At 37.4% G+C, this 15,872-nt stretch overlaps 1 protein-coding gene across 1 annotated transcript in view; it reads right to left on the bottom strand.

Annotated features, from left to right (window-relative positions):
- LOC122815716 (sodium- and chloride-dependent GABA transporter 2-like) overlaps nt 1-15,872 on the bottom strand; it is a 925,986-nt gene that overhangs the window by 178,861 nt on the left and 731,253 nt on the right. The window contains exon 9 of the mRNA XM_044088464.1: nt 7,337-7,461. Coding sequence (XP_043944399.1) covers nt 7,337-7,461 — 125 coding nt within the window. The remainder of the gene's footprint in view (nt 1-7,336; nt 7,462-15,872) is intronic.

Genomic DNA, 15,872 nt, shown 5'->3' with positions numbered 1-15,872 from the left:
TACTTACGTATTATCGCAACCAGATTTTTGCGGTAATAGCACTTGCTTCCCAATCATGACAAATGTTCGTTAATGTTGTTAAAATGTAATATAGCGTGTTTTCTTTTAACAGTATACCTTATTTTCTGGACTGCTATTGATACAATGTGCAAGACATGCTGTTGTTCTTTCTTAATGGTGTTTACTGGCACAACGTTCAACGGGCAGACTTGCAGGAAGCAACACGGGTGCCGGTAGAAAGAACAACAGCATGTCTTGCACGTTGTACTGATAGCAGTCCAGAAAATAAGGTGTACTGTTAAAAGAAAACACTCTGTATTACATTTTATCAACATTAACGAACATTTGTCATGATCGGGAACCAAGTGCTAAGAGGCATTCTGTTTGATTTCCAAATAAAATCAGGTCAGTCATTTCATATAAATTGGAAATGGGGAAAAAAAAGGGCCAAAACATTGCAGCGAGGGTGCCACATTCAAAAAAGATGCATATATCTCTGATCCGACAGACTTTCCACTACACTTAAAAAATGCACATGTAAATAACCGCATTCCTCAGAAGCCTGAATACCTGCTGTTACTGGCAAGCCGCTACTGAATGCCTTAACCAATTCTTGCATTCAGCTACGGCGGTAAAGAATGCTACAGCAGCCCTGACAATTGAAGCCAAACTGGAAGGAATGTACGTAGAATGGCCGTTATTTCACAGCATGGACTGACAAAGAGCATTCAGTGGGTGGCCTTGCAATGCAGCAACATGCTGCTGCCAGTAAAGAGCACGAAGAAACAACAACAGTATGTTGTGTACTTTGTGTTGGTAGCACTCCGGAAACCAACCTATTTTGTTAATGAAAACACACTGTTTTCCATTTCAAGCACATTAACTTGCACATTCACTGATCGGGAAGCAACCACTGTTTTTGTGAAAATCTGGTTGTGATAATACGTAAGTACCGTTCTTTTAAGTATGCCAGAAGAGGTGGAATATTGTAGAAAAGCATCTTTAAATCAATATTAGCATTACAGTGTCTAACTTATATAATAGTCTTGCACATTTGTGAATCAAACATGTTAAACGCAATGTTGTGTTGCACTAAAAGAGACTGAATGTTTATCTATAGGCAGTTGAGTTCCATGGACTGATTTATGAATCAGCTGACATTTTGTTTGTCACCATTTTATTAGCAAGAAATACTCCATGCTCTAGCATCTCAGGAAGATGAGGAAATAGGTGGAGCAGAAGAAGAATTGCAGCAACTCAAAACAGCATGTTTGAAGATAAAACAACAGATCTGTGGTTGAGCCAAGAAAGGAAATAAGATACATAAGGAATGCAAACATATAGGAAGTTATCAAAAGAAAAAAAAAAAGAGTTTGTTACTACCCATCCCTCTTTGCATAGGGCAGCCCCTATTTGTGTGCTGTGAATAAAATGAGGAACGGGAAATATTGTTACATTTTAGGACAGCAGTTATTTGGGAAATATTGTTACATTTTAGGACAGCAGTTATTTGGGAAATATTGTTACATTTTAGGACAGCAGGTATTTTTTGTTTCCTTTAACTGTTGCAAGAAACACTTATTTTGTATCTAAAATGCATAAATATTATATGAGACAGCATAAGCAACTCAAATGCTACAGAAAATGTATTTTTACAAAGAAATAACATTGTCCTTTGCAGTGGTTGTGGGTATAGTTTGTCCTGCAAAATCTCATGTTTTCCACCAAAAAATCCAACTTTGTGTCTTTGGAAAGATGGAAACCCTAGAAGGTTTGCAGGAAGGAGTGAGAGAAAAGACAGACCAGACTAAGAAGGAGTACTAGTTGGCTAACAATGAGACTAAGGGAGACATTACAATGGCAAAGAACAAAGTGTCGGAGAACCCCTATCACCTTCTGGAAAGTGAATTAGCAAATGGCCATAGAAAAGGTCTGTCAGGTTGCAAGACAATGACAGAATGGCAAAGAAGTGTTGGCAGACACCATTAATAAGGGATGCAAGCAACAATCTGTTCACCAGTCCAGTGGACAACAAGGGCAAATGGAAGAATTAGTTCATTTAGTTTCTGAATGAAGCAACCCCAGAAAAAACTCTACTGGCACAAGAACAGCCTATGATGAAAGAGGAAGGAGAACTTACCCCAGATGAAGCATGAAGTGTAGTAATAAAATGAATTCAGGGAAATGGGAAGGCCCAGGTGAAGGGACAGGAGATGTGATTAAGACTGCTAGTATTTTAGGAGATGAATGACTCTTATGGATACTTATAGCAATATGGAGAAAAAGTACATGATAGATGATTGGAGAATAAGTATTCTAGTACCAGTGTACAAGTGCAAAGGGGACATTCAGAGCTGTGAGCAATGCAGTGGTATCAAACTCCTGTCACGGTGCATGAAAGTGCTGGAGAGGGTGACTGATAAATAAATACTTGTCAGCCTTGTGAGTTCTACTATGGCTATCTTTGGGAAGTGTTTGCCTGCTTCTTTACATGCACATCTACCTGAGCATGTGATATACCACTTGGAGCATAATGCTCACCAAGCTGTTAATGGAGCTATTGCAGCAAGTTTAGGATACCTCTTTTTCACTGGGATGGGCTAACTGGTGTCATCTGCTCACTCCCATCCTCCTTGCTCAGTTCCTATAGCATCAATAGCATTAGTGAAACACGGGTCATCTCAGGTACAGTCAAGTTTTTATCTATCTACACCATGGGGATAGGCCTGATCAAGGATTAATGTTGATCTTTGTGCAGCTTTTTATATTGTCAAACAATGTCAGCTGGTGTGAGATCAGGTAATGTTTGATTTCTGAAACAGGTATGCTTTTGAACTAGGATTATTTTGCATATTGGCTCTCAGCTGCAGATGCCTTACTCCGTTTACAAATCCTCACTGTCAGTGATCTTCTGATACTGGGTGGGTATGCAGGCCCACCAGAGTTAAGTAGCTGAATCTATGGGATAAAGAAAATAATACTGATAAAAATGCGTTGGCATTAAATCTGGTCTGTTAGTAAGCTGTGATGAGTCAATGAAGACTGGAAGGAATTAAACATTTCAGTCTCTTTTGCTTACTGTACTTAGATTTGGTATTGGATGAACTATTGCTGGTTTATTTGTACATGTAAACTAGGATTTTATCCTTGCATCTTCTTTCCTGGTTAATAAAGAAAATGACCCTTTTTTCCTGAAGTAAACATAATTGACTGCAATCAGGTGTATAATTCAGTTCACAGATATCATATGTGAGCAACACATATCAGTAAATCAAGGGTCCAAATGATGCATTTTAACTGCAAGTATGCAAGTATGTTGTGTACTTTGTGTTGGTAGCACTCCGGAAACCAACCTATTTTGTTAATGAAAACACACTGTTTTCCATTTCAAGCACATTAACTTGCACATTCACTGATCGGGAAGCAACCACTGTTTTTGTGAAAATCTGGTTGTGATAATACGTAAGTACCGTTCTTTTAAGTATGCCAGAAGAGGTGGAATATTGTAGAAAAGCATCTTTAAATCAATATTAGCATTACAGTGTCTAACTTATATAATAGTCTTGCACATTTGTGAATCAAACATGTTAAACGCAATGTTGTGTTGCACTAAAAGAGACTGAATGTTTATCTATAGGCAGTTGAGTTCCATGGACTGATTTATGAATCAGCTGACATTTTGTTTGTCACCATTTTATTAGCAAGAAATACTCCATGCTCTAGCATCTCAGGAAGATGAGGAAATAGGTGGAGCAGAAGAAGAATTGCAGCATCTCAAAACAGCATGTTTGAAGATAAAACAACAGATCTGTGGTTGAGCCAAGAAAGGAAATAAGATACATAAGGAATGCAAACATATAGGAAGTTATCAAAAGAAAAAAAAAAGAGTTTGTTACTACCCATCCCTCTTTGCATAGGGCAGCCCCTATTTGTGTGCTGTGAATAAAATGAGGAACGGGAAATATTGTTACATTTTAGGACAGCAGTTATTTGGGAAATATTGTTACATTTTAGGACAGCAGTTATTTGGGAAATATTGTTACATTTTAGGACAGCAGGTATTTTTTGTTTCCTTTAACTGTTGCAAGAAACACTTATTTTGTATCTAAAATGCATAAATATTATATGAGACAGCATAAGCAACTCAAATGCTACAGAAAATGTATTTTTACAAAGAAATAACATTGTCCTTTGCAGTGGTTGTGGGTATAGTTTGTCCTGCAAAATCTCATGTTTTCCACCAAAAAATCCAACTTTGTGTCTTTGGAAAGATGGAAACCCTAGAAGGTTTGCAGGAAGGAGTGAGAGAAAAGACAGACCAGACTAAGAAGGAGTACTAGTTGGCTAACAATGAGACTAAGAGAGACATTACAATGGCAAAGAACAAAGTGTCGGAGAACCCCTACCACCTTCTGGAAAGTGAATTAGCAAATGGCCATAGAAAAGGTCTGTCAGATTGCAAGACAATGACAGAATGGCAAAGAAGAGTTGGCAGACACCATTAATAAGGGATGCAGGCAACAATCTGTTCACCAGTCCAGTGGACAACAAGGGCAAATGGAAGAATTAGTTAATTTAGTTTCTGAATGAAGCAACCCCAGAAAAAACTCTACTGGCACAAGAACAGCCTATGATGAAAGAGGAAGGAGAACTTACCCCAGATGAAGCATGAAGTGTAGTAATAAAATGAATTCATGGAAATGCGAAGGCCCAGGTGAAGGGACAGGAGATGTGATCAAGATTGCTAGTATTTTAGGAGATAAATGACTCCTATGGGTACTTATAGCAATATGGAGAAAAAGTACATGATAGATGATTGGAGAATAAGTATTCTAGTACCAGTGTACAAGTGCGAAGGGGACATTCAGAGCTGTGAGCAATGCAGTGGTATCAAACTCCTGTCACGGTGCATGAAAGTGCTGGAGAGGGTGACTGATAAATAAATACGTGTCAGCCTTGCGAGTTCTACTATGGCTATCTTTGGGAAGTGTTTGCCTGCTTCTTTACATGCACATCTACCTGAGCATGTGATATACCACTTGGAGCAAAATGCTCACCAAGCTGTTAATGGAGCTATTGCAGCAAGTTTAGGATACCTCTTTTTCACTGGGATGGGCTAACTGGTGTCATCTGCTCACTCCCATCCTCCTTGCTCAGTTCCTATAGCATCAATAGCATTAGTGAAACACGGGTCATCTCAGGTACAGTCAAGTTTTTATCTATCTACACCATGGGGATAGGCCTGATCAAGGATTAATGTTGATCTTTGTGCAGCTTTTTATATTGTCAAACAATGTCAGCTGGTGTGAGATCAGGTAATGTTTGATTTCTGAAACAGGTATGCTTTTGAACTAGGATTATTTTGCATATTGGCTCTCAGCTGCAGATGCCTTACTCCGTTTACAAATCCTCACTGTCAGTGATCTTCTGATACTGGGTGGGTATGCAGGCCCACCAGAGTTAAGTAGCTGAATCTATGGGATAAAGAAAATAATACTGATAAAAATGCGTTGGCATTAAATCTGGTCTGTTAGTAAGCTGTGATGAGTCAGTGAAGACTGGAAGGAATTAAACATTTCAGTCTCTTTTGCTTACTGTACTTAGATTTGGTATTGGATGAACTATTGCTGGTTTATTTGTACATGTAAACTAGGATTTTATCCTTGCATCTTCTTTCCTGGTTAATAAAGAAAATGACCCTTTTTTCCTGAAGTAAACATAATTGACTGCAATCAGGTGTATATATCAGTTCACAGATATCATATGTGTGCAACACATATCAGTAAATCAAGGGTCCAAATGATGCATTTTAACTGCTACATCTATAACATTTTCTGGTATAAAGCTGTGTAGGTCTCTTAGCAATTCCTTACCCTTTCATGTTAGCTGTTTACAAATGAGATTAGCCATTGTACTGTAGGATAACTAAAAGGGACAGGACCCAAACCAAACCAAGTGATTCTTTAAGAAGTGCAGAAACTGTGTATGAAATTTAGACCTGCTTTTGCAAAACTGTCCTGTATGAACTTCTGGCTGAGCTGCAGAAAAATAACAATTACACAATAAAGATTCATTCCTATGCAAAAGTGTGCATACTAATTGGACAGCCAATCAGAGTGGTCATTGTAAAATGAGTATACTCCAGCAGAAAAAAGTCTGGTTACTAAACTCTTGTCAAGGCACCAGATTTTTTTCTGGAATGTACTGCTGAAATATTATCATATTGCACTGTATCAAAGTAAATAAAGAAATTAAATATAGCAAGACCATCCTATACAGCTAGGCTTCATTTCCTTTCTCCATTTTCACGCTGTCTTAAACAGATAGGAAATTAATATTATCTCCTCACATAATGGACACTGTAAATTACCTGCTTCCCCTCATCAGCGCTAACCTTTACATCTAATCAGTTTGCAAGTAATGAGATTGCTTTTCTAACACTTTTTAAGATGACACAAGTGAAAGAAATTGTAATGCACCTATAACAATAAACTCGGAGCAACTCTCAACTTATTAGTAGCAAATTAATCCCCCGCACTTAAGCTGAAATGTTCTGTTGTGGAAGTAAAGCTGTTCAAAGTAAATAGAGGAGAGGGGTTCTACTGCTTTAATTTTATAAATCTACCCATTGTAATCAATACAATTATCTACCTTTTTCCTTTGGAAAGCACATAAACAAGCAACATACTTGTTAATTTTCTGCTGCAAAAAATACAACCTACCTCTAAAATTTTAGTGGCTTTATTCCTCAATGATATGCCAGAAAACCAAAACTTTAATGGAGTGAAGACAAACAGTGCCACATTCTGGCAAAATCTGTACAGACTTATCCTACCAGACCATACACAGTCTATATGAAAGATGCATCTGCAGACTTGGGGGGAGGATGAGCGGCAAAGGCAGCAATGTACTACGTACCCATAGAGCATGCCTAGTGCATACCTTGGATGCAGCAGACTACCAGAAGCCTGCAGATAAGCATTAAAATCCTTTTATGTAATGACATTATTTAGAAAAGTAAACATTTTCTTCTTAAATAATGTCATTGTATAATAGCAATAATCTACTCCTGTGTGTGGGTAATGCAGGATTTATCTATGATTATCTTTTTTTAATCACTCAGACTTCTCCCCTTGTGATCAAACCATGCCAACCCTGGTTAAATCCTGCATTACCACCTCCAATCTTGGATTATTGCTTAAGTATAATTTATAGATAGGATTCCAGCTCTCTTCTTACTTATTATAATTTTAATCCCCAAGTTACACATTGAGTAATAACACAATTCATATTTCCCTTTCACCTTTCCTTTCAAAATAATACTCATATTACCTACCAGACTCTGCAACATCAGCGATTGGTACCCCTTGTTCATATGCCATGAATCCAAGAACAGAAAATATGGCAAATCCAGCCACAAAACTGGTCCCACTGTTCAGGAGACAGAGAGAAATACAATCCCTAGAGAAGTAAAACAAACAAACACAAACAATTAAATACTCTGAGTGCAAAAGGAATGCTAACAATGGCAGCCATGTTTCCCCAAGTAACGTCACAGAAAATGAAGCTGTACAGTGAAACACAAATTACATTAAGTGTAAGAACTTCAATGACATGTGCAGTCTGGAATGGATGCAAAGTCTAAAAATTCAAAATCTTTTTAAAGTCTGCACAAAAGAATACTACACATTTGTTAATTACCATAGAACAGTTAAGAGCATATCAGGATCAGTTCAACGTTATGAGGATAACCCCTGAAATTCAGTGGTACTAGACATATATTCCCATTATATGGGGAGGCAGTGTCTGCAACTTCACCACAGTGTAACACAAGCCAATATGGTCATCAGATTAAGAAATACTTCAGTTTCAGTTCCTGTCATGGTTTCATGTATTTGAGAATGACTTTATTGCAGGATCACTTAAAGAGTTAGGCAGTGAAATCTTACATTTTGGCATATTGCATCTTCAAATTGCTGAGTGAAAGGTTGATTTAATTTTTTTTATTTTGTTCATTTATTGGTTAGCTAGTTAAGCCTATGTTTTCAGGGGCCATCAAGGAACACTTTCTGGTTAAGTGACTTTCTCAGGCAGGGCAAATAGAGACTGATGGAATCAAACTCTGGACTATAGTACTTAACTCACTAACAACAGATAGATGTAATCATATGAACTAACTGCCAGATCTGGTCTGCACAAAAAGTGGATTCATTTCATGTAAATCTATTACTGCACACTGTTCACACATATTGAATGTTCTAAATAAACGCTGACTGCTAAACTGTGCATTTGACCTCTGGCTAATCTGTATTCATCTAACACTGTCTTGGCTCCCTTCTGAAAACTTGAAACCTGTAATCATAGGTTCATATATTCATAGGAGGTTACTAGGCAAACATCACATGTAAAAAATAAAGTGTGTTTGAAAAGTAAATGCAGCAAATCTCAAACCAGAATGCCATTAAAAAACATTTGCAGGGTGGCTTCACCCCCTTACAGTCCCTGATATGGAGGACTGTGCCCCCCCTCCCCCGGTATACACATGGACACACATATTTATAATTACAACATGAAAGGCAGAAAACTCAAAAGAGGGAATCGCTAATGGCAGAAAAAAAAAAGTGAATCACAAAACACTAAATGACTTGTAAGAGTGAATCACAAAACATTGAACACTTAGTAGCCCATTAAAAAGACCTATTTCAGTAAACCCCAGTTACAAAACTAAGATCAACTATTGTCTTGGGAGTGATGCTTCTAAGACTTTTTTTGGAAATGTCATGTTTAGGATTAGTATTAGAGGCAGGGCTAGAGTTAGGGTTACAGTCAGGTTAAAACACATGAGTAAGATGGGCAGGGTCCAGCCTCTGTTTCAGAATAAAAACATTAGTGGAGCATATAGTTTGAGTAAAACCAGCTAAAGTTGCTGTTGAGTGATCACCCTTATGGATTAATTTGTAAAACTGTTCTAATTTTATTATGCTCTGTCTCTCTTGGTCAAAAGATACACACATCATTTGCCATGATCGTATTTTCTTAAATGGCTTTGAATAGTCACCTATTTTTACTGTACTTTTTAAAATGCTTTATATACTTAATCAGCTGTGATGAAGACACAGAAATTCTAAAGCTGATACATGTAAAGGCTATTGACACAAATAGGACATTGGTAGTATAACACAATAAAGGAAGACACAGCTGAAAAATGATTAGAAATCATAATGTATTTGGCACAAGACTGATGTGGTAGAACCACAGAACATAAGGAAAAAGTGTAATTTCCAGCTAAAGGCAAATTATTATATAGAAAAGTAAGTTGTGACTGATTGTAGTGAAACAGTGTCTGGCAGATTGTGTTGGTGACACTCGTATATAATTTAAGACGCTTTACAAACTGTTAGTTGACATTGGGATTGTGTGGCACACTATTAGTACCGCTGTCTGCTCACTCCCAGCTCTTTTGCGGGTCTTGATATAGTACTACCTGTGTCTTTGTTTTTGTAATAACACTGTTTTTGTTTTCTCTTTTTTCAGTTGTGGTAACAGGACACTGCATTTATTTACCTGCTGGTTTAACACTTGAAAGGTATGGATTTAAATGGCAAGGGGAAGTATTACATGCCTTTGATCCTAGATTTAGATTTTTTTTTCAGTACTTAAAAAGCAACTTTTATCACTTTTGTATTGATTTGCACTCCATTTCAGCCCTTGGTATGAAGCCTGCTTTGCCTTGCTGTGATATATATTGCACTGTAATTACATTTCAAAGGAATGCCCGAGGAACACTTTGGAAAAAAGAGGTCTGATGGGACTTTAATAGGATAGCATTGAAAGCTCCACCGATTTATCTTGATGGAGCTGGACTTGAATGAATTTGTGTTATTGCTTGACGTAAAGCAATCAGTTCTGCTTGTATATGGGTCTTTTCTGCTGATTTCATGTTTTTTGTACAGAGTAGTTGCACAGATGCAGCACGTTCATATCATTAAGTAAGCACACTGCAAACATATACTTGAAAAACATGCAGTGTTTTACTGTTGGTTTTGTGGTTCTCATTCACGAGCATTAGTACAGTTCACATTGCAATCATGTGCAAGCAGTGTAAGCAAATTGTTGTGACAGGAAGGTTACTTTATACTTGAACATAATGTCCTCCCAAAAGTTAAACATGTTTTATAGTCAGGAACATGGTACCCTTTGAACTGTAACTATTTCTGGAAGGCACTACACTGTACCTTGCAACTTGCTAATATCACAGTCTCAGTACACATCTAATTTGAACAGGGATATTTCATTTTCCTAAGTAGCCACGGGTTGCTTCCATTCTTCGGCTACAAAAATATATTATTCCTCAAGTCATTTTCATACATGTAATGTATGAGGTAGTGACTTAACAGGTTCCAGCGATTAGAATAAAACAAGAGATTTTTTGTTGCATTCTGTGACTGAAATGAAATGATTAAAAAGTGTTTCTATTTTACCCCTTATTAATGAGGAAAAACATGACCAGTGGATAATCACTTATCACGCAGGTATCATCTAACACATAATGCATGCACACACCTGATGCTTGGAGCTGTGAACGGGTATCAGAGTGCTGAATAACAATTATTATTATTTTGGGGTGAACCTGTATAATACTAGAAGCACAGAATGATAAGTCACCAGCTGATGCTGCATTCTGCTCATATAAGTGAGGTTATAATGTGTGCAGTAAATTTTATTCTAAGTAATAAGATCAGGTGACAAAGACATGTTTTCTCACTGCTGTCAGTTTTTTGGTGCTTATTTCAGATGGCTCGGAATGCAATAGCAGCAGATTGTTATAAAGGTCCAGCTTTTCCAATTATATCGCAGTTACCTACAGAAGTAAGTATACACGCACATATATATGAAATCCTGACATTTCCATCAAATGCACCTTTATTGACAGCTAAATGGATGATGCCAAAATAAAGAATGCCCCTTGTTGGCCTGCAGTACTAGACAGTTTGCAATGCATCATAGTGTGATTTGGAAGTTAGTCCTATATAAATAGCCCTGTTACCCTGATTGCTGGTGTGGCACTGGGGTGCTAGCTAGAATACTATGTCTGCCACAATAATAGCAACTAAGCAGTATGGCTTGGGATCTTAATTGGTATTTTTAAGCTCTGTGCTACCACAAAGAAATGGGTCAGAGCAGACTTTGAAATATTCTGCCAGCTCAGAGGAAGGAGAGGCACTGAAAAGCTATATGGACATGGAACTGGCTTCTCAAACTATGACATACTTAAGGAAAAACCTGGTAACCATTTCAAAGGTTGGTACCTGCTAGAGCAAGTTCCAAAATGCGGAGACTGTATGGCTTAAAGATCAGCCTTGTATACACCAAGTCTGAGATGCCATTTCTTGGAATATTCCCTTTTCTCTGAGGAGCTATTATATATATATATATATATATATATATATATATATATATATATATATATATATTTTTTTTTTTTTTTTTTTTTTGGGGGGGGGCAAGTACACATGAGGAGTGCAGGGTACTTGTCCCCCTGCAAAAAGAAGTTTTAAGGAAAAGAGTGATTTTCGAGATTCATTCTTCTGTGTTTTCAGTCCTTTTTTTCAGCTTTTTGACACCCGGTATTTTGAATGCTGACATTTCAGTAGGGAGCTAAAAACTTTTGGTCAGGGTTGGAATAACTTCTAAAATACAAAGAACAGAATGCTATAACTGGACTTCTAATGCTGACAGGCTAGCAAGACCACAGATGCATTACTTAATATATTTTAAAGCTATGACTAGAACTTGATATCAACAACAAAATTAAATTGTTATACATTTTATACGTAGACTGATGTAAAAGACCTTTGCCTTGTAATATAAGAAAATGAGTTTTACAAAGTGATTCTAGAACTCTGATAAGTTAGCAACTTTAGTAGGACACATTATTTAAAGACACATTGTTTTGAAATGAATCTTCTGCTTATAATACTAAAGTTATACTAAGAAGTATATCATCTTCTGTGAAACAAAAAGCTGCAAGTAGTGTGTTAATTTTTTCAAATATGGGAAGAAGCCATATTGCTAAGTTTTGTGATACTAATTCAAGAGATCATGCTAGCAGTAGATAAATGAAAACTTGAAGTGCATGCTAAAATGAAGTTGTTCTTATGCAGAGTGATAACATTACATCTAGAATAACTGAGTCAACAATCTCATTGAGTTACATCCAAGATAATGATATATATATATATATATATATACTGTATTTTTAGAAGGAAAGGAGGTTTAAGTTCTGATAGACTCTAGATGAAGCATGATTAGCCTTTTCAAATATACCAAAGTATGGAATCCTAACATTATTAATAACCACAACATGCAGGTAATATACATTCACAGTGACTGAAAACAATAACCCCCCACACATGTAGAAATTCAAACAGTTCTAGGAAAACTGTCATATCCAGTGGCTGTAACTGCTGACTTGACTTTGTGTCTTTTGGCTTTTCCCGGTTAGGGGTCGCCACAGCGGAACTCCGGTCCGCTAATGATTGGCAGTAGATTTTTACATGCTGGCTTGCCGGGCCTAACGCACAACCTTCAATGAAGGAACGCCCATTCACGCATGTCGACACACAGTAAACGCTCTAACTGAGAATCGAACGGGCAACATCTAACTGTGAGGCGAATATTAGTAAATGAGTTTCCCATTTTTAAAGCACTATGTAAAATGCAGAAAGAGGGAGCCTTATTGGTGGTGCAGAAGGAAAATATCCTATGCCCTAAGTGACCTGAGTTCAATTAGGGCCCTGTGCACTTAATTGTCTATTCTGAGAGATGGGCACTCCCATCCTTGTTGGGGTGGAGTGGTGGTTTCTTAGACAGCTGAAGATGCTGCTCCCTTTCAAATTACTGCTGGAGGGTAGGTATGGTGTCAAAGTGTAAGCTGATGTAGGGAAGATGTGGCCATGACCACGCAAACCTGTGATGGCAGCCCTTGTCAGTCATGTAAAAGGTCATGTACTAAATGAAATAGGGGCATAGGTGGCTTTATGGTGAAACAGTTGCCAATGTCACCACCCAAGGGGAGAGAGATTAGGTCTTCATACAGAATACACTCTCATTGCCAGGATGTTGTTGAGAACACCAACCTCCCTAATGTTTGCAATGGGGATATGAGGGGAATTCATCACCCTTAGGGAAAGAATGAGTTTGAATGGAAAAGTAGGTTGCTTGATTTCTGGCAGCCAGAGAAAGAAAATCATGTATAACAAAATATGGATATATAGGAAGAATCCATAAACTCAATGTAGCATGCTGGCACACCTGGTAAGAAACATGTAAAGCAACAGCTTGATATTCTTGTTCATTATAAGAAAAGTGGAAGAGCAAGACAGTGACACTCATGCAGTGGTCTAAAATCAAAATCTGGGGAAGGGACTTGGTCTAGAAGCCACAAAAGGGGGTTAGAATTTGGTTGTGGTAAGTCAGTAAAAGGGATCCTGTCTGTTATGAGAAATATGCCCCAGTGATGGAGAAATGAGAGAAATCGAAACACAAAACTGAAAGAGACATGAGTATATGAAATGAAGGGGAGCTAAGAGAGAAAACCCTGATGTTAGAGTAAGTAGAAAACAGAATTCTGCATAGAGACTTACAAGGTGAATTAGCACAGAAACTAAGACAGAAATAGAAGAAGTATGGCATCTAAGTAAAGATATTCAACACGAAGTACTAAAACAAGCTACATGGGAGAATGAAGGGATTCCAAGTGTTTATGCTAGTGTCAAGCAGATTGACTCAGTAATAGAGTGCTATAAGGAAAGGCATAAAACTGAAGATAAATTTTGATCTGAGATACACTTTGTACAGAAAAGTGAACCCAGAAAAGGAAAAGAAGCTGAGAAGGTAGTGTACACTCACACTAAGGCAGAGGGTGTGCAACCTAAAAAAAGAGCAGTCTAGAGGCTTGTGTGTGTGTGTGTGTGTGTGTGTGTGTGTGTGTGTGTGTGTGTGTGTGTGTGTGTGTATCTATATATATATATATATATATATATATATATATATATATAAGAGCTAATATTGTTGTCTAGAATAATCCCTTATAAGGGAAGACATGAAAGAATCTGCAGGTCAGTTTTCTTCGCCAAGGAAACTACACCTTTTACCTCAAGACAAGCCAGTGAAGAGAGTTACCCAGAGCTGAGTTAGTGGAGTTATAGGTAAGACACATAAACTGTAAAAAGCATAGTGGGTAGATTAACAGAACATAACCAAGGCTGAAGGGAAGGACAATGATCATGAAGCTTCCATTACTCCATATCCATATTTTGAGTTAACAATTACTTCTTATATAGAGTAAATAAAGAGAAAAATAAATTCTACACCATCTGCTGGTGTCAAAACCTTACAGGACAGTAATGATGAAACTACCATCTAGTCAAGTGTTAGGGCATCATGGACAACACTAAGGCAAGAGTACTAGTCAGATTTTACTGACCAGGCATAATAAGAGAAATAGAAAATGTCTGTGCCCAGAAAGCCAGAAAAATGTACCCCTAACCTGGATTCCACAGTCCATTAATCTCAATGCCTATCATAGAGGTGACATTTGAACATACTGCTTTTGGAAAGCTTGGGGCCATCAGTAAATTTTATCAATGAGTATCAGTGCATATACTACTGCTAATAAAGGACTATGTTATACATTTTTCAGAAGCACTGCCACTATGCAAAGCTAATGCTAAGGCTGCTGCCAGGGAACTGGGACAGTTATTCTCTTGGATGATTATCGCTAAAGAAATTATTTCTAATAAAGGCACTCTCTTTTTGCCACAGATATTGATTTCCTTATGCTACTACAGTAAATTTAGACAGGTGGGTTTTACTGAAATGCAGTGCCCATGGCCTGTCTGCAGGGCTCTGGGTGTTCCCATCTTCTGTACTGTCAGAAGTGGGACTGAACTGGTGACTGACTGATGCTACTAAATATCAAAATACAGATTGAATAACCTGAATGTACAATAGCCTCCCTTGTATTACTGTCGTTATACAACATTTCATGAAATATATTACCAGGCTGCTATAAGAATCCATCTTTCTCATGCTGATGCATGCAAAACTTCACAAATATAATTGATTTATTAATTAACATATCATGTATTTGGTGAATTATCACTACATTAAAGGCTGATAAATGCCCCTTTAGGATGCATATAAATAAAAGAAATAACAGAAATTTACTTTGTATCATGCTATAACATGTCTGGACTTGTGAGAAAGAGAGAAGGTACATTTATGTTTATCTGTCACATTATTGCCTCTGAAACGTGCATATACTTTGGTATGGTGCATAAAAATAAGCAATAAAATGTATTGCAAACCTGATGAAAAAAATGCTGTCTTATTTATGTCCACCCCCTCCATTTATTTATAACCACTGCTGTGTATTATGTATCACAACCTGTCATAACTCAAAGTTAACACAAACATTTGAGCACAACCACCTTTTATAACACTACCATTCAGCTGACAATAACTGTTTTTCTTAAGACTTAGAAACTGTACTGTTATACTGATAGCTATATATCTGATTTAATCTCTTTGTGAAAAGAAATCATGGCACTCTAAATACCCCCCCCCCCCACACACACACACACACTTTTGCATCACTTATTCTGATGCTGGTTTTCAGTATCAGTTAAAAAATAATAAAACTACATTGGAGACTTGCTTTAGCATGTAAAATCTGGGGGGGGGGGTCTGCCACCTACCCTCATTGTATCTTATATTGAAAGGCAGTAGGTAGATACCAAGATTTTTTCCCTTGGAGTTTGACACAGAGAACTGAAGGACATTTGATTAGTTTTAATAGTGCTAGCTTT

Source organism: Protopterus annectens, chromosome 11.part0 (assembly GCF_019279795.1).
Source record: "Protopterus annectens isolate FY-2018-M chromosome 11.part0, PAN1.0, whole genome shotgun sequence".
Lineage (NCBI taxonomy): Eukaryota > Metazoa > Chordata > Ceratodontiformes > Protopteridae > Protopterus > Protopterus annectens.
This window is presented reverse-complemented; position numbering and strand designations above follow the sequence as displayed.